Source organism: Nansenia antarctica (assembly GCF_963989245.1).
Source record: "Nansenia antarctica genome assembly, chromosome: 14".
Lineage (NCBI taxonomy): Eukaryota > Metazoa > Chordata > Actinopteri > Argentiniformes > Microstomatidae > Nansenia > Nansenia antarctica.
In genome coordinates, this window is record NC_137684.1 from 9,839,999 (window position 1) to 9,858,650 (window position 18,652).

An 18,652-nucleotide genomic window follows, 5' to 3' on the forward strand; every position below is an offset into this window, starting at 1 on the left:
AGGAGCGGAATAGCGGGGCGAGAGCGAGGGCTCTGCCAGCAGCGGACGGAGCGGGTCCCGAAAGGGAGGACTAGCGGGGCGGGAAAGACTCGCTCAGCACGTCAGTGACGGTGCTGAGCTGTGCAACTGTTAAATAAAAGCCTATTCTACAACTGTTCCTCTGTGTCGACCTCCCTCTGTGCCTAGAGACTGCTACAAAAATGGTGAATGCAAATCGGCTAATGTTAAACTCTGTTCTCATCAAATAAAATAAAAAATAAAAAACACTGTGTGTGTATGGTGACTTCTTTCTTCCCCAGGTGACTGGGAGTCTGTTGCACCATTTCCAAATATTTCGCCTACTACTGAACAAAGTGTGCATAAGCCAAATAGTAGAGGCGATTCCTCCTTTTTGATGTGAAAACCAGACTGGTGAAAAGCTGACGGCTGATCTCTCTATAGGCATCCACCATACTGGTTTTACTTTCCCTACGGTTTGAGTTCAATGCAGTTGAAGTGGAGGGCGATAGGCCACTCTAGAGTGTTTAGATGCACCCTAGAGCCAAAGGTGAATGTCCTCATTTTCCAACCACCACAGACAGCTGGTCCCGGATCCGGCCCAGCCCGTCTAGCATGGTGTCCAGAGTCTCCTTGCTCAGTTCCACGGTCATCGACGACTGGGAGTCACTCCCTCCTGGACAGCTCGAGTCCCCCATCTGCAATATCAACCACAGAGTTGGTGACTGACTGTCTGGAACCTCATACACAACAACCTAAGCTATTTGTTTTGCAAGATTAGAATGTTTCGAGAAATTCACCAGACCAGACAAATTCCCAACACTAGACATTTCCCCTAGACCAGCGTTTCCCAAACTGTGTGGCGCGGGGGTACTGCAGGGGGGGCGCAGAAAAAATAAAATGTGGGAATACTGCTGCCTTTTGCAACATCGTACCTGTGTGAGATAGGCTTTTCTGCTGTTGCTGCTATCAAAAGCAAATACAGGTCGAAGTTGAACATTGAGAATGAACTGAGAGTGGCAGTCTCAAAACAACAACCCCGCTTTGAGAAGATTTGCAAGGCAAAGCAAGCACACACAAGTCATTGATCGTAATTGTGATAGGAATGTGTAGAGTAAGAATAGTGATGCAGTAGAAATTAGTTAATGTTGATATGTTGAATATTTCAGTGGCACAGGATCATTTGCCAAGCACTTATGTTCCTTTTCAACCCATAATAAAATATAAAACTATAGTTGGATATATGTGTCTTGTTATTATTAGAAGAGAAAATGTAATGTTTGTACAACTTTATACAATTAATTATATCAATCTAGGTGGGGACTGGGTTAGGGGGGGCTCGAAAATATTTCCAATTACCCAAGGGGGGCCTGATTGAAAAAGTTTGGGAACCGCTGCCCTAGACACTTCCTCATATATCTGAAAGAGTTTGACGTGTAATGGGGAAATGCTTATTACTACACCTTGCCTTCTGGCAGAATTGAATGGAGTTTTCATGGGTTGTCTCTGAACTGAAAAGCCAATGCAATGTAGTATAGCGGGCCTAGATACTAACTCTTGGCAGCCCACTTACAGACATACATTTACTAAAAGAGGATGCATGTGGTCTAAAGTAAAAAAACAACAACAACAACAACAGTCAAATCAATACAGGTGAGGAGGACACAGGGGGGTATTCCATCAACGTCGCTAAAGGAAAATCTAGGCTTATTTAAATCTCGCGAGACTTTATGTTCCAGGTGGTTGCTATGACTACCTGACTGTCTGGGAGAGAGCATATTTCCCGTCTGACTAGCGAGGGGACAGAGACAGACACCCTCTCACACATACAGGTACTGGAACCCCCTCCTCCTTCATAACGCCTTCAGGACACTCAGAAGACATCACATGTCACAAACAGTCATGACTACAAACTTTACACAGCTGTGGCACAGACAGTTATTTACTACTGAAGCTAGTTGACATGAGGAAGGGTTCTACCTAGTTGTCTAGCCTTATTCACATGAGTGTGTCAAGTGGTTTTAAGACCAGGTGTAGGAGAAAACATCTTGTGATGCCAGAACCACATTCTTTTTTTTGTTTGTTTGTTATTTTTTCTGAGTGGGGCAGTCCCACTCATATTTTTCATTTGTATTGACAGTTACAGTGAAGATTCAGACAGGAATCAGAACCACATTCTAAGGCCTTCAGGGTATGAGTCTCATTGCCAGGGACACAGAGCTGATAGATGCGTATTAGATGAGTATTTAACTGGAGGACAGTTCACCAGCCTCAATTGAAAAGCGTTCTTCACACTTCCTCTGAATATCTGTATGCTTCAATTCAGTCCTTGCATTCACAAAACTCATAGGCGGCGGCTGTGGCGCAGGAAGGGGGGCTGTGGTGCAGGAGGTAGAGCCGCTGTCTAATGATCGCGAGGTCGGCAGATCGGCGGTTCGAGCCCCGGCTGGCCACATGTCGAAGTGTCCTTGGGCAAGACACTGAACCCCAAATTGCTCCCGGTGAGCGGGCCGGCCGGGGCCTTGCATGGCAACTTGCCGCCATTGGTGTGTGAATGTGTGTGTGAATTGGTGAATGAGAGGCCGTTGTAAAGCGCTTTGGATAAAGGCGCTATGTAAGTGCAGTCTGTTTATAGGCAATGACTTGATGACAATGTCAAGAGATAGAAACCTATTCCTGCTGACCCTGAACCTATTTCTATGTCATATCTTGTTTACTGTGCCATCAAACTGTATGTAGTTTAACAAGTTGTAAGTTACTGTTAAAGGTACAATCTGCACTAGTTACTGCTATTGTCAATTCAATTAATGATAATGTACAGTATTCCCATTGATTCTTGCAGGATAGCAAGGTTGTTTTACGACATTATTTGTATACATGTGTCATATTATAGCTTCAAAATATGTTTAAAGCGAACCTTTGAATCCATACTGGAGCTCTATCTATGAATCTAAGGTCATGTTCTCACATGAAAGTCCGAATCGTGACCTGGAGCAAGTGGATGAGATTGTAACATTGTTGCATAAATTATTTCTCTGATTTGCGTTCTCACAGCCCTTTACGTAAACGAAGTAACATACGTTATCGAAGCAACAGACATGCTAGTTGATTGATCAGAAAAATTTAAAATTGCCCGTTCGTCCCGCTCTTATCCAGATCAACGCGCATGCGCTGTTGTTTTCCTATGGACAGCCTCGATGCGTCGTTTCTAACCGGAGCGAAACCACCCTTTTCAAGCGGAGCATGCTTTGGTTGTTTGCTCCGGGAGCGACTTCGAATGCGCGTTCTCACAGCTCCAAACGACGCAGAGCAAAGCGAATTTTATCCTAAACTCCGGGTGACTGATGTCTTGATGTCTGTCCATCCCTCTAGAACCCCCGCTGTGTGGACGATGGAGGCAGGGTGATCAACAGCGTGCTGGAGGGGGACGTCAGCCTGTCGACAGGAGCAGTCATCCAACACTGCCATCTGCAGGTCAGGAGGCGTTCAGTCTCAGAGCCTGTTTACATATTCTGACATTCACATATTCACTATATGAATAATTCAAACTTGCATCCTTCCTTTATTGAGGGTCTGATCTGTACCCGATGGGGTACATGAAAGAAAGAGAGGTTTATTTATTATATTTTCTCTTAACAACGCCTATACAAATTCTTCACCCCCTTTTCAAACATTCACATCATCTCAATGTAGAAAAAATGTAGTAGCTTGTCATTAGGATATCTGAGGCTTGTATGCAAAAAGTAATTACTCAACTATTCTTTTTTTTTTAGGACCATATCAACATCAGCTGATATTACTGACTACTCGAAAATGATTCAAGTCACTGATTAACCTTTGAACTTTGCCCCCAGGGTCCACTAGAGCTCCAGTCAGGTTGTTTATTGTCAGGCCTGGAGGTGACCTCCTCATCGCACCTCCGGAAGCTGGCTTTAACTAATGACATCATCATCCAGGGACACCGTGTACAACTTGGAAATCTGAAGCTCACTGTTTATACAGCGCTGGGGGCTTCTGATGATCTTGAGGTAACAAAACGCTTTTTCTTGCTCTCCTTTGTTCATGTCATCACTCGGTAGCTCATGATGTCATTACAGTGCCCTGCGTCAGTAACGGGACAGTGAAGCATGTTTTCAAGTCAAACCACTGAAACATTACACAGTAAGAACAGTCCAGTATGAAAAAAAAAAGGTTAGGTTTAGAAGAAGGTGATAGAAGAAGGTTTTTCCTTCTATCAATGGCCCCGGGCCTGAGCTGGATTACTCTTCCTGCTACGACTGGTGGATTGATGATTTTGGTGGATTGCTTAGTCAAATGTATTGATTGTAAGTCGCTTTGGAATAAGGCGTCTGCTAAATGCCAAAAATGTAAAAATGTAATGTATTTAACATCCCCCAGCCTGACTCTGATCACCCCCATCGAGCCAGCCAGAGGAGGAGTTGTACAGTCTTATTAGGGCAGGCAGGAAATATCTCCTATGGTGCTCCTTAGTGCAGCTAAGAAGGATCTGAGGAGTAGAGCAGAGACAGTTGAGACACCCCCCGTCTCTCCGCCCCTGCCTCTCACCCACGCCTCCCTCTCCTCTAGGTCGCCTCTGACGATGGAACTGCTACCTTCCTCAACCACAGTTGGAGAGACCTCTACGACCGCACTGAGATACAGTAGGACTGATAGCGTGGCGAGACTAACCATCTTAGAAACTAACCACCATAGAGACTAACCACCATAGAGATGAATAGAGACTAACCCCACCCCCTGTCTTAACATTAACCTTAACATGACCCTTGACCTTGCCTTAAACCTGAAACCCAGCTCATCTAGACACTTTTTTCAGTAATATTTCCATTCTTGAGCTTTCTTTGTCTGGCGGGGAGTTACCATGTAGCCATGTAGCCATGCCAGGGGACATGAATGGGAGCAGCAGCACCACTCTCAGTATAACTACTTAACATCCCTCTACAAGATCTGTGTGGGCTGTACACGCATTGTCGATATGAAAACAATTAGCTATTTCCACTATTGCATGCATAAACTATGTATTATTGCATGTTATTCAAACTGAAAACATGATACAGTATGTGACTAGCTGTTGTACTCAGGTGGATGAGCAGAACATAATAATTAATTTTAAATGTTGCCATTTAGCAGACGCTTTTATCCAAAGCGACTTACAATTACGAATTACAGGGACATTCCCCCTGGAGTAACTGAGGGCTAAGTGCCTTACCCAAGGGCACACTAGTAGTGGTGTGGCTTCAGGCGGGATTTGAACTCACAACCTTCCGATCACAAGTCCAACTCACTATCCACTAGACCACCACTACCCCCCCATCACACCTCCCCCCTCCTCCCCTGCAGGTCTGAGGAGCTGTGGGGGTCCAGCGGACCCCGCTCCCTCCTGGAGGCTCGCCTGTTCCCGGTCTTCCAGCCCAGAGAGGGCGCTGTAGGGCTGGAGGAGGGCGTCGGCTGGCTGCTGGGCGGGCCTGGGTCGCTGAAGCAGTGGCAGGGGGCCTGGAGGCTGTCTCTCAGGGAGGTGCTGTCCCTGGCTGACCAGGATGCGGAGCTGGGCTGGAGGGAGGAGCTGTTCTTCCTGGCAGGGAGGAGGAGAGTGACGGACACACTGAAGGGCCACAGTGACCACAGCCTCCTGCCCTGCTTCAGAGCTGCTGTGCTGGGAGGCCAGCAGGAGGCGCTGCTGAGCACACTAGACTCCAGTGAGTGGCTCGTTTCCAAATGTTTTTTTTTATCGTTTTTTTTATTTTTATTTGAATTATTGACAATAATACAAATACATAGATGGAGACAATGATGCTTGTAATTGTCAGGGATGGAGCGATAAAGTCTGTGACTTGTTTCCGTCGCTGTCCCTGGTGTTAAAAAGGGCCACGAGGGGAAGGGGCCATACCAACAGCCACTCCCATACAGTACAACACTCCCATACAGTACAACCAGGGGTGAAAGTGGTTTGAGTTTCTTACAGGAACTATAGGCTACTACCCCAACCTTCATCGTTTCATATTGTTCTCCTCCTGCCCCCAGCTTCATGCATCCCTGAACACACACATCGTGGTGTTGGTGTCGAAATTAGAAACACTTTAGGGCTGCCAAGTTTCACCAAAAGTTTTTGAGAGTTTTTGGTGGTGGAGCGACCCAAAACTGTGCACGTTTTGGTAGCGTCTGCCCCTCTCACCCACACAATTATTTGTGCTAGTTTCCTGCAATTTTAAACCAGCACAAGAAATGAAAATAATTGGAACATTTGATAAAACAAGAGAAATTCAGATAATATATCTTAAGTCTTAATAAACAAATACAGTAGCCTACAGAGTCTAAAACAAAATTGGGCCTCATCAAGTGAACTCAACCCCTTGATCAGCAGCAGAAAGACCCTTGGTCATCATCTTATATACAGTGCATTGCTCATAGATGGCTATCATGTTATACAGTACATACCAGGGTTTTTCCTGGGTCAGAATCAAGCCTTGGAGGTTGATGTTGTGCGCGCGCAGCGCGCCCACATTTTCTTTGAGGGACCCCCAATTGTTGTATTTGTATTGTAAATTGTAATTATTATTACTACTACTACTAATAATAATAATAATACGATGCGATTTGAAAGTACCAGTAGGCTACCAGATACGTATGCACATATTTTGCTACCAGGGTTGCCAGATGGAATTGACAATTTCCAGCCCAACCAGTCTAAAAGCTGCCGAATCCATCTGTCCTGTCAGTGTGACCAAAAGTAGCCCAATCTGGCAACACGGCTTGCTTAAGGAAGCATATAGTGGACTAAATTCAAATGTTAATGCAATTTGAGATTGCATTTGCATGTTCTACTTTTGCATGCATTCTTTCAGACAATATTCAAATTCAAATGCAATTCTAATGAGCGGATGTGTTTCCTAGAACATATAAATGCAATTGCTAATCACATAATTGCATTACAATTTGAATATTGACTCAAATAACGCAGGCAAAAGTGGCAAATGAATATGCTATTTTGGGATTGCATAGTAATTTTCACATTAGAATGAACTTTTTAATTTTGTCAGCTACAAAGCAGCGCATGACTTTGAAAATTAAATGTCAAATGGCTTTGCCTTATTATTTTAATATTGACAGCGAATGTGCACATCAGGTACATGAAAATGAAAATGCAAATCATCAGAATTGCATTTGAATTTGAATATTGTCTGAAAGAATGCATGCAAAAGTGGAACATGCAAATGCAATCTCAAATTGCATTAACATTTGAATAAAGTCCACTATATGCTTCCATACGGCGCGACTGTAATCCCGGTCGGACTGTCTCAGTGCCCAGTGCTGCCCACCCAACCACGTCGCGTCGCTTCGGGTCTACTGTAAAGCGGGTTAACATGTCCTTTTCAAAGGTATTAAAATAGACGCAAGGAAACATAACGTCAGCCATGTGTTTCCTTGTTGGAAATTATGGATCGTGAATCGTGATTGCTTCTGCACTCTGCAGCAATCGGATTTTGATTGACAGGCAGCTGCATCTCTTCCCCCAACGGCGTTCCGGCACAGAAAGTCTTGCCGGAACGCAGCACCGGACCGTTCCGGCCCACTTTCACCTATGAGTACAACACTCCCATACAGTCATACAGTACAACAGAACAGACAGACAAACAGGTCCTTGATGTGGGAAGACAAAGCGCATCAATAGCAACCAACAAGTCCATAAAAACTTCCAAGACGTATATAATTTAGCCTGGAACATACAAGTGCTTCTCCTGTCCTATAACTCTCTATTTGGTTTACAGTGGGATGTTGCTAAACAGCTGTATTCTGATCTTAGCCTTGAAAGCTGCGGTACTGTCAGTTTCTTTGATGCTTAAAGGCAACTTGTTCCATTCCACTGCGCCTGTATATGTGAACGAAACTTCTCCTGTTTTTTTTACTGTGTCTACAGGGGACTAGATTATCGCAGCTTCCTCTAGTGTTGTATGAGTGTGCTATTCTCTCAAAGAGATTATTAAAGTAAGCCGGAGCTCTGTTGTTCAGGACCCTGTGGACTGTCACAAGACGCATCTGACTGGCTCTGGCTTCAACTGGCAGCCATTGAAGCTCCATGAATTGGGCCTTTCCAACGTGCGCTTTGTAACGGAAGCCCAACACCACTCTAATTAATTTCTTCTGTGCTGTTTGAAGTTTAGTTTTCAGAGGTTTGTTGAGGTTCCAGTACCATGAGCTGATTGCATAATTAAAATGGCACTGAACTAGGCATGAGGCTAGGGTTCTAAGACATTTTTGGTTTAAAAACGAGGACTTCCTGGCGATGGGGTCATGCAGGCTTCCCACCAGTATTTAGCGTAGAATTTTGCGTTTTGCTCTCTATCGGTTCATTCTGAGAGAGCTCAGAGTGGGATACATAGATATCTCAAAGTAACACAAAGCTCTGTCTATGAATTTGAGATCGCACCTTTTAACACTCCACCCTCTCTCTCTCTCTCTCTCTCTCTCTCTCTCTGGGACCTCCAGTCGCGGCAGGGAGCAAAGAGAACCTGGGCGTGGCGGCCCGCTGCCTGGCCTGTATAGCTGACGTGCTGGGCTGTCTGGCCGGGGAGGGCAGGGGGGGTCTGAGGAGCGGGCCGGCCGCCAACCCTGCCTGGAGCCACGCCTTCTCTCTGCTGGAGCGGGGGGACCTGCCTGGCGGGGTGCAGACCCTGGCCGCCCAGAGACTCAACTGGCTCAGCAGGTACGACCACCCAGCACACTACCTGGTTACTATGACTACCAGCACACTACCTGGTTACTATGACTACCAGCACACTACCTGGTTACTATGACGACTAGTACACTACCTGGTTACTATGACCACCAGCACACTACCTGGTTACTATGACTACCAGCACACTACCTGGTTACTATGACGACCAGCACACTACCTGGTTACTATGACTACCAGCACACTACCTGACTACCTGAACACTGAATGTGCTTTTTCCGGACCAAAACAGGATTCGTTCATGAAATATTTCTTTCTTTCCCTGATTGCTAATTATTAAACGTAGAGTCGTTACAACCATTAGGAAGCTTTTAGAAAGCTCGAAATGTTACATACTGTACCTTCTTAAGCCTAAATTAGATGTAAATTACTTGCAACAAAAATCCAAAAGTCAAAAGTGGCTGTATTAGAAATGAAGCCGGTCAAGATTATCGTGATGCAGCCTTTGAGTTTGCGACAATGGAAACAGATCATTATTTTGTCATTTACACGAGTCAATAATACATGCAGTATTAGTAGTGTTAGTGTGACCTACTGCGTGGATGTGTTGCTGCCCTCTACAGGACAGACTTGCTAGTGCGTGCGGCGCGACACTACGAGGGGGCTGGGCAGGTGCTGCTACGCCAAGCTGTGATGTCAGCACAGGCGTACGTCTCCATCGGTCGTGGCGAGGTGATGCCCATAGGGGCGTGGCAGGAAGTGGAGTGTCCTGCCAGGTTGGACCTATCAGGTGAGTCGCAGAGGCCTGGTTCACCAGTTCTTATGAACACTAAAACAGCCATGAGGGGTCATTTGACCTCTGTGACTAAAGAAAAATGTTATATCTTTGCTCTCTATCAAATTTCAGGACCCTCCTTTCATGACTTTTCCTAGATATGTGTGTTCTACCACCCAGTATCCTTACATTTTCAAAATCACATCAATAGTATAAAGCTATTTTGCCGTTTTTCTGTGTAGGAAGCAGGCTAATTGAACAGATGGCCAACTAGTGGTCGTTGTGTGTAAGTAGCAGCTTGAGCATTGTAAAGAGGCGGCTCTTTTAGTAGGTAAAAAAGGCACGGCTGTTCTAGTGTTAACACACCACCAGTCACAGCAGTAAGCCTGGAGATATTAGGCCCTCAAAACCCACTACTTCAAGCTCGCCTTCACCAGTTAACCCTCTCCCTCTCCCCCTCCCCTTCCCATGTGTCCCCAGCACTACCTCAATTACGCCCCTATACTTTCTTTTATTTATTTATTTTGTTTCTTTTTATTATTACTACTCGATCTTTTCAGTTTGTAAAGCGTCTTTGAGTGTCTAGAAAAGCACTATATAAGTCTAATGTGGGGTGGCTGTGGCGCAGAAGGTAGAGTCGGCGTCTAATGATGGGAAGGTTGGCAGATCGGCGTTCGAGCCCCGGCTGGCCACATGTCAAAGTGTCCTTGGGCAAGACACTGAACCCCAAATTGCTCCCAATGAGCGGGCCGGCGCCTTGCATGGTAGCTTGCCGCCATTGGTGTGTGAATGTGTGTGTGAATTGGTGAATGAGAGGCTGTTGTAAAGTGCTTTGGATAAAGGCACTATATAAGTGCAGTCCATTTACCATCCATCTGTTAAACGAGAACAGCCATGGAGGGGGCATTTGACCATAATGTATTATTATTATTATTATTATTATTATTATTACAAGTTCTTATGAACACACCACCAGTCAACAGCAGTAATCTCCCCCCCAGGTGGCTGGAGTGACACGCCCCCCATCGCCTTTGAACACGGCGGCTCCGTGGTCAACGTGGCCGTGAGGGTCGATGGGAGGCGGCCCATCGGCGCCAGGGCTCGGCGCATCAAGGAGCCCCGCCTGCTATTGGTCAGTTCCAGCGGAGGGATGGACTGCGGTGTCGCCATGGAGACCGTTTGTGAAAGGCTGGAGGATCTGAAGGACCACTGTCAGCCGCACGCACCTGGTGAGGCTCTGCTTGCTTCCTCCCTCCATCGAGGTAGGGAGGGAGGGGGGAGGGGAGGGGAGGAGGGAGGGGCTAGGGGAGGAGGGAGGGGCTAGGGGAGGAGGGAGGGAGGAGGGAGGGAGAGAGGAGAGGGATGGAGGGAGGAAGCAAGCAGGGGACAGGGGAGGAGGGAGAGAGGAGAGGGATGGAGGGAGGAGTGGTGTGGTAGTACAGTACATGTCGGGTCAGGGGGTTTTCTTATTTGAAAATTGAAATAAAACTTCTGTGAACAGTCAGCAGGGTTCCCACGGGTCCTTGAAATCCTTGAAAGTTTGTGAATTTGAGAGAAAAAAAATCAAGGCCTTGAAAGTTTTTCAAAATAGACATAGGTCATTGAAAGTGCTTGAATTCCTCTCTCTCTCTCTATTTTTTTTAAATATATATTCAAAAATGTTTTTCTTAGCTCGTCAACTAGTAAATAAGTCTCTGTATTGCTTAACTTTACACATATTTCACAATATATTGTTTTGCTGTTCTGTGATAGAGAAGGCAAGAGACCATCTAGTGTTCACACATTCAAGCCTCTCTTTTTAATTGTTGTCTGTGAGCGGATAGTTCCTATTATATCAATTCTCATCTAGATGCGTCTCAAACTATGCCGTGTTGGGTCCTTGACTTTGAGGGAATTGAGTCTTGAAAGTCCTTGAAAGGTGCTTGAATTTGATGTTTCAGAAGGTGCGGGAACCCTGGATTATGCAATAACTGCAATAACTAATCTGCAACCCATTGACCTCACTAGATGCTGGGTATTGTCTGGGGATGGCCTGTACTGCAGCCATCTTCACTTGTTTGTTTTTAGATCATTTTGCCTAAACTCTTATCAGGAAATTATGTTCAATTGGATTAAATGTAAAGATTGACTTGGCCATTCAAGAATTGCCGTAGTAACTCCCTAGTTGCAGTTCAAAGTAGTCACAGATGAAATGGTGAAAGCATTTATAATCAAGTTTGTTATCAATAATAAGTTTGTCTTCCGCTCCTTCCTCTCCTCTCCAGTTCCTTAGCCAATCAGGTCAGTAAGCCATCTCCTGCAACAGAATCACTGTATTCAGGCAGGGCCAATGTCAAGTGAGCTCACACACACACACACACACACACACACACACACACACACAAACCCTCACACACTCATGTAGTGTATGGGATGTATTACCTGAGCCTGCTGGCTGGGATTTCTCTGAGTGGAGGCTGGTATTCAGGGCCCAGGCTGCTGCGATTGTGGTGACCGTTAGGTGATCGTTATGGCCCATGTTCACCTGCAACAAAGTCAAAACAGGACATAAGGGGGTTAGAGGTGATTGGTGAAAGAAGAGGAGGTAGAATGCAAAGTCAGAGTAGTGACTTTGGTCCACAAATCAGGAAGCAGATCATGGTAGTTAGGTCAAGGTATAGCCTACACATTTCCCCCCAACCATAACACAGCCTCAGATGTCAGACTATAGACTACTGTAGATTATATCTCTTTCTATTCATTCTTTTTCACTCACCATCCGTTGCCTCTCTTTTGTCAGAGCTTCCTCCCTCGGTTTTTTGTCCATCTTCAATTCTTCTCTCTCTTTCTCCTCTTTCTCTCTCTCATTCATAATGCTCTCCCTTGTCTGCATCTCGTTCAGCTTTTCTTCCAGCAGTCCTCTCTGGTTAGTCAGGGCGTCGCTGTCGCTCCATGTTTTGAGCATATGCTCCTGTTGAGCTCTGTTTAGTTTGAGCCTCTTTTGCCAGAGCCTCTCTCCCTTCTCAGCCATCTCCTCTTTCTCCTTCCTCAGAAGTTCCTCCTCTTTCTTGTTCTTCAAACGCTTTTTGAGCATGTGCTCCTGTTGAGCTCTGTTTAGTTTGAGCCTCTTTTGCCAGAGCCTCTCTCCCTTCTCAGCCATCTCCTCTCTCTCCTTCCTCAGAAGTTCCTCCTCTTTCTTGTTCTTCAAACGCTGCTGTTCGGTTTCCTGTCTCTCTCTTTCCATCCTCTCCATTTCCTCACTCTCTCTCAAGTTCATCTTCTCTCTCTCTTCTTCCAGCAGTCCTCTCTGGTTAGTCAGGGCATCAGTGTCGCTCCATGTTTTGAGCATGTGCTCCTGTTGAGCTCTGTTTAGTTTGAGCCTCTTTTGCCAGAGCCTCTCTCCCTTCTCAGCCATCTCCTCTCTCTCCTTCCTCAGAAGTTCCTCCTCTTTCTTGTTCTTCAAACGCTTTTTGAGCATGTGCTCCTGTTGAGCTCTGTTTAGTTTGAGCCTCTTTTGCCAGAGCCTCTCTCCCTTCTCAGCCATCTCCTCTCTCTCCTTCCTCAGAAGTTCCTCCTCTTTCTTGTTCTTCAAACGCTGCTGTTCGGTTTCCTGTCTCTCTCTTTCCATCCTCTCCATTTCCTCACTCTCTCTCAAGTTCATCTTCTCTCTCTCTTCTTCCAGCAGTCCTCTCTGGTTAGTCAGGGCATCAGTGTCGCTCCATGTTTTGAGCATGTGCTCCTGTTGAGCTCTGTTTAGTTTGAGCCTCTTTTGCCAGAGCCTCTCTCCCTTCTCAGCCATCTCCTCTCTCTCCTTCCTCAGAAGTTCCTCCTCTTTCTTGTTCTTCAAACGCTGTTGTTGCATTTCCTGTCTCTCTCTTTCCATCACCTCCCTTTCTCTCTCCATCTCCTCACTACTCCTCTCAACCTCCTCTGCCTTCTTCCAAACGGCCTCCTCCTTTGCCCTCAACTCCTCCCTGTCCTCCAATAAGATGTCTGTCTTCTCTTTCCACCACTCTACCTTTATTTCCATCTGCTGTTGCTTCCTGCTCAACACCATGTTGTCTCTGTTGAGCTGCTTCCTTTCCTCAAAGAGGGCCACCTCCATTCCTTCCATCTCCTCCTCCTTCTTCTCCAAGGCCTCCATAGCACTCCTTATATCCTCCCACTGTCTCTCAATATCTTCTCTCTCTTTGTCCATGTTTGCAAATGAATGTAGAACACTGCACTGCACTGAGCTGAAGTTACTTGTTGTTGTTTGTACAACAAACAATGTTTTACATCCGTTGTCATGGTAGTGATAAACAGCTTCAGAACTTCTATACATTCCAACATTCTAAATTACACAATAAAAGATATAGGCTGCCTTCGTAAATTCGCTCTGGAAATCTGATCAGCACTCATGGAATGCCTCTTGTCCAATCAAATTACTTGGTCCCTTGCCGTTGAACACACTGTGCGCTCCAGCGCTCTCCGAGCGAATTTACGAAATGGTAAATGGACTGACTTATAGCGCCTTTATCCAAAGCGCTTTACAACGGCCTCTCATTCACCCATTCACACACACATTGTCCGCGGTGTCTTGAAAAGTATTAAAAGTTGATAAATCGATTTTGGGAAAATCAAGACCCTTAATAAGTATTAAAAAGTCTTATCACGATTTTATGAGGTCTTGAATTTTGTATGTATTTTTCTGAATTAGACTCTGTCCAAAGAGTTTGTCCTAAAAACGTTTAGTAAAAGTTCGTGAATTTATTAGTTTTATTTAAAAAACTAAGATGAACCGGAAACTTTAACGTAATGCATAACCCCGAGGTTACGTCACATGACGCCCTGAGAGCGAAAGACGAAAACGAATTTCTTTGAATCATTTTGTAGAAACCAAGTGGAAAGTGTAAAAAAATAACAATGGGAAAGTGTACATTTGCGGAGTCCTGGTTGGATGTGCCAGACTTTAAGCCATGGCTGCCTGCAACCAGTCGCCGGTAACATCAGGGAGGCGTATTGTATATGTAAAAAGAAAATAAGTGTTGCATCGATGGGGATCAACGGGGTTAAGTCGCACATGCATGGCGCTAGCCACAAGGCCGCCGTTGGTCACCGAGAGCGGCAGCTCTCTATTGTAAATGTTTGTGCTACTGCCGTTGCAACACTACCTAAATCTACTGCCGACGTTACACCAGCCGCACCCAATGAAGCTCACGTTACAGCTACGACCGTGGCTACTAACAGGGCAGCCACCTCTGCCTCGTCTTTTGCCGACATCAGGTTGGCTCTGGGCGGCACACAAACACTGCGTGCGGAGATTATATGGTGTCTCGACACAGCGGTGAAACACCACTCACTGAACTCAAACGAAAACATTTCCGATGTTTTCAAGGCAATGTTTCCAGACTCGGACATTGCCAAGACGTTCTCCCGTGGCAAGGACACAACTGGATATATAATAAGATTCGGGATAGCACCATACTTTAAGCAGCAGCTCATTGACACCATTAACAAGGCTGGCCAGTTTGTGCTGATGTTTGACGAGTCTCTCAACCAGTCAACAAAAACGAAACAGCTCGACGTCCACATTCGGTTTTGGCAGAATGACCGTGTTCAATCACGGTACATTGGCTCTCAATTCCTGGGACACGGAAAAGCTGACGACCTGCTGCATCACATCAAAGTACGTTTATTTACATTTTTCATACTTATACTTACGGACAATCGTGTGGCTAAAGTGTAGATTAATAGATGAGATTGGGATGTGGCAAGTGACTCGACACAGGTTGATGGGATTGGGGAGGAGGAGGCATGGACGGTAGAGAGGGTGGTTGTCTGTCAGTAAGGATAAAAATGTATCCCTAGGGATAAATGTGACACAGAGAGTGGTGTAATAAGGTTACTGTTGGATGTGTGATTTTGATTGATTGATGTGTGTGTGTGTGTGTGTGTGTGTGTGTGTGTGTGTGTGTGTGTGTGTGTGTGTGTGTGTGTGTGTGTGTGTGGTTATTGTGGGTCCTTTAACTAGCAAATTGTCTTCATTATTCTTGAGGAGTGAAGTTGGGTGACCAGGCTAGCAGTTCAGTTTAGCTTGAATGGCTTGGAAGTAATTTACATATAATGATGAGTGGAAATTAGGCTATAGTTAATATCTTACTGAATGTCTGAATGGCAGTGTATTTCAAGAATAAACATTTAATGAATATTGTCATTAAATACTAATTGCTGTGTCTATTCACAGGAATGTGTTGCAAAACTCAATATGAGGCAGCTTCTATCCATCAGTATGGACGGCCCAAATGTCAACTTGAAGTTGGCAGACCTCCTCCAGAAAGAGCATGCTGAGCTGTATGGTGCTCATCTAGTCAATGTTGGAAGCTGTGGGCTTCACACCATCCACAATGCAGTGAAGGCAGGTTTTACTATGTGGCAGCTGGACAAGCTCCTTCGAGCACTCCATTTCCTTTTCCACAATGTTCCAGCTAGGAGGGAAGACTTCACTGCCTTGACTGGGTCCACCTGCTTTCCGCTACCATTCTGTGGCCACGGGTAGGTTGAGAATACACATTGAGAAAGGGCTTGGCCTGAAATGTCTGTGTTTTTATGTGGCAACAATGAAGTAAAATGACACAATTAAAATTGGAGTGACCTGACATTGTCCATTTTTGCACAGGTGGGTTGAAAATGTCCCTGTGTCAGAGAGGGCAATTCTAGTGTGGCCAATGATCATGATGTACATGGATGCAGTCAAGCAGAAGAAGCTCCCAAACCCCGGTACTGCCTCTTACGACATCATTGAGGCAGCACAAGCGGATCCCCTCATCATCGCCAAGCTCCAGTTCTTCCTGGCGATATCCAGGACCTTCAGGCCCTTCCTGACCAACTATCAAACTGATGAGCCAGTTCTGCCCTTCTTGGCCAAAGATTTGAGTGAGCTGCTGAAGGTAGTCATTACACTAGGGCCTAATTCAACTATGATTAATCTATATTAACTAGTCCATACCCGTGGATTTGTGGTGGTCCACAACTCTGCAAAATAGTGCCCCTCTGCCAATCCATCCTCAATGCCATGTGCAGTTTTACATAGATTGGCCAAGTCGCTTGAGATAAAACATTGATGCAAAGAAACACACACACTCACACCAATTATCTGTTTAATGGTAGGCTAGTAGGATAGTTCTGTCACTGATTGCTTGCTATATCCTTTTAAGAGTCTCCTGCGGCGGTTTGTAAAGGGGGAGCTCCTGCAAGACGCCACTCCCCTGAAGCTGACCAAAATTGACGTGGCTGATGAGGCGGACAGGGTATCCTACAAGGATGTTGACATAGGCCCGGGTGCTGAAACTGCCATCAAGGTAATTTTGATACTGCCTATTTTCTTTTCAGGGATGTATGTCTGGATTTGCTCTATCTGTACACCAATCCAACTACAATTTGTACATCTTATTCTGCTGTTTGTATTATTATTATTAATTAATAATAATAATAATAATAGCGGATATGGAGAAACTTTTTTTAGACTATAAAGCTTACCTTCTACATAATTTATAGCCTATGTTTATGGTCTGTTCCTTATTTGTCACGGGCACTTCAGGGCAAGCCAGGAAGCAGGGTAGGTGAGCTTTCTGTGCTCACCTTCAGGAAAGAGTGCATGCAGGGCCTGGTTAACATGGTTAAGAAAGTGCAGGAGAAAAGCCCCCTGAAAATTCCAGTGATCAGGGCCATTGGATGTTTGGATCCCACAAGCATGCACAGAGATGCAGAGTGGTGCCTCGCAAAGATGAAGACAACAGTACAAACAATGCTGCAGGACAAGCAGTTGGCAGGAGGCGTCTCAGCTGGTAGGAAAAATATACGGAGAGTAGAAGTGGATAGGTTACTGTAGGCTAAGACCATTTTCTGTGCATTCTTTTGTGTGAAAGTGTCAAATGCATCCGAATGAAATAATAGTAACACAGAAGATATCTACACTACACTGCTTTCCTTTTAATTACTTTACAGACACTGTGCCGTGTATTTGTCCAATGAAAGATTAACTAAATGACTAGAATTTAATTTAACCTATTAGTAATATTTATTTAATTTCCCCTGTTCCAGGTGATGTGATCGTCCAACAGTTCCAGAGCTTTCTCTCTCTTGAGGCGAGAGATGAGAGATTCCTCTCCTTTCAGCCCCTGAAGGAGCGGCTTGATGTGTTCCTGCACTCAGCACTCAGCCAGTCTTACCCTGAGCTGTCCAAGTTTTCTCAGAGCCTTCTACTTCTGTCCCATGGACAAGCCATGGTAGAAAGAGGATTCTCCATCAACAAGGAGGTTGAAACGTGCAACATCCTTGAAAGGTCGATGGAAGCTTTGAGGTTGATCTGCGACAAGGTCTGTGTCTGTGGGGGTGTTCTCAAGGTACCTCTCACCAAGGAGTTCATGGGTTCAGTAGCCTCTGCAAGGTCAAAGTACAGGATTTACCTGGAAGATGAACGGAGGAAGAAACTGAGTTCTGCACAGGGCCTCAAGAGAAAAGCCGTTCTAGAGGACATAGAAGACCTGAAGAAAAAGAAAAAGGTTCTGACAGAGGTGTGCCACTCCCTCCAAAGAGATGCTGATCAGCTAGCCGAGCAGGCAGAGGGGAAATGTGGATCATTAATGCTGGCCCAGCTGCTCACAAAATCAAACACCCTGAGAAGAAGATGCAAAGAAAAACAGAACACACTGGTCGAAACTGAGAAGCTGCTGGACTCGAAATCAGACGAGCTGAGGCACATGAAGTCATGAACTGTCAAGATCTTTTTTTGGGTTGAGTGGAGCATGTCATGACCAAACCCAAACCTGTCTGAGAACACTGTTGTTGTTCAAATGGTGAATTAGGGAGGGGAGATGGTCCTAGGACGTGTCTCCCTTGGTGGGATGAGTCACATTACGTCTTGTTTCTTAAATCCCTTTTTGTTTAACTAAGAGTTATTGGGATGTTATATGGACAGGATATGTTATTTATCCTACATTAGGTCTACTGTATTGAAACATATGTATGCATGTTGGTGAGAGTATGCTGCCCTAACTGACTGTGTGCGTGCGTGCGTGTGTGCGTGTATATCTGTCTGTTTGTGTGTACGTGTATGTGTGGTGTGTGTGTACGTATGCATCTGTGTGTGTGTGTGTGTGTGTGTGCATGTATGTTTTTAATAAACCTTGCCTTTGGTTTAATTTTTCCCAGCCTATTTGAATTCTGTTGTA

The 18,652-nt window shown here is 45.3% G+C and overlaps 1 protein-coding gene across 1 annotated transcript in view; it reads left to right on the forward strand.

Moving 5' to 3' along the window:
- LOC308169815 (L-fucose kinase-like) overlaps window positions 1-18,652 on the forward strand; it is a gene marked incomplete at both ends in the record, with an annotated part of 69,294 nt that overhangs the window by 41,295 nt on the left and 9,347 nt on the right. The window contains 7 exons of the mRNA XM_080544558.1: window positions 3,370-3,471; window positions 3,852-4,025; window positions 4,585-4,658; window positions 5,356-5,711; window positions 8,500-8,716; window positions 9,310-9,476; window positions 10,463-10,690. Coding sequence (XP_080400684.1) covers window positions 3,370-3,471; window positions 3,852-4,025; window positions 4,585-4,658; window positions 5,356-5,711; window positions 8,500-8,716; window positions 9,310-9,476; window positions 10,463-10,690 — 1,318 coding nt within the window. The remainder of the gene's footprint in view (window positions 1-3,369; window positions 3,472-3,851; window positions 4,026-4,584; window positions 4,659-5,355; window positions 5,712-8,499; window positions 8,717-9,309; window positions 9,477-10,462; window positions 10,691-18,652) is intronic.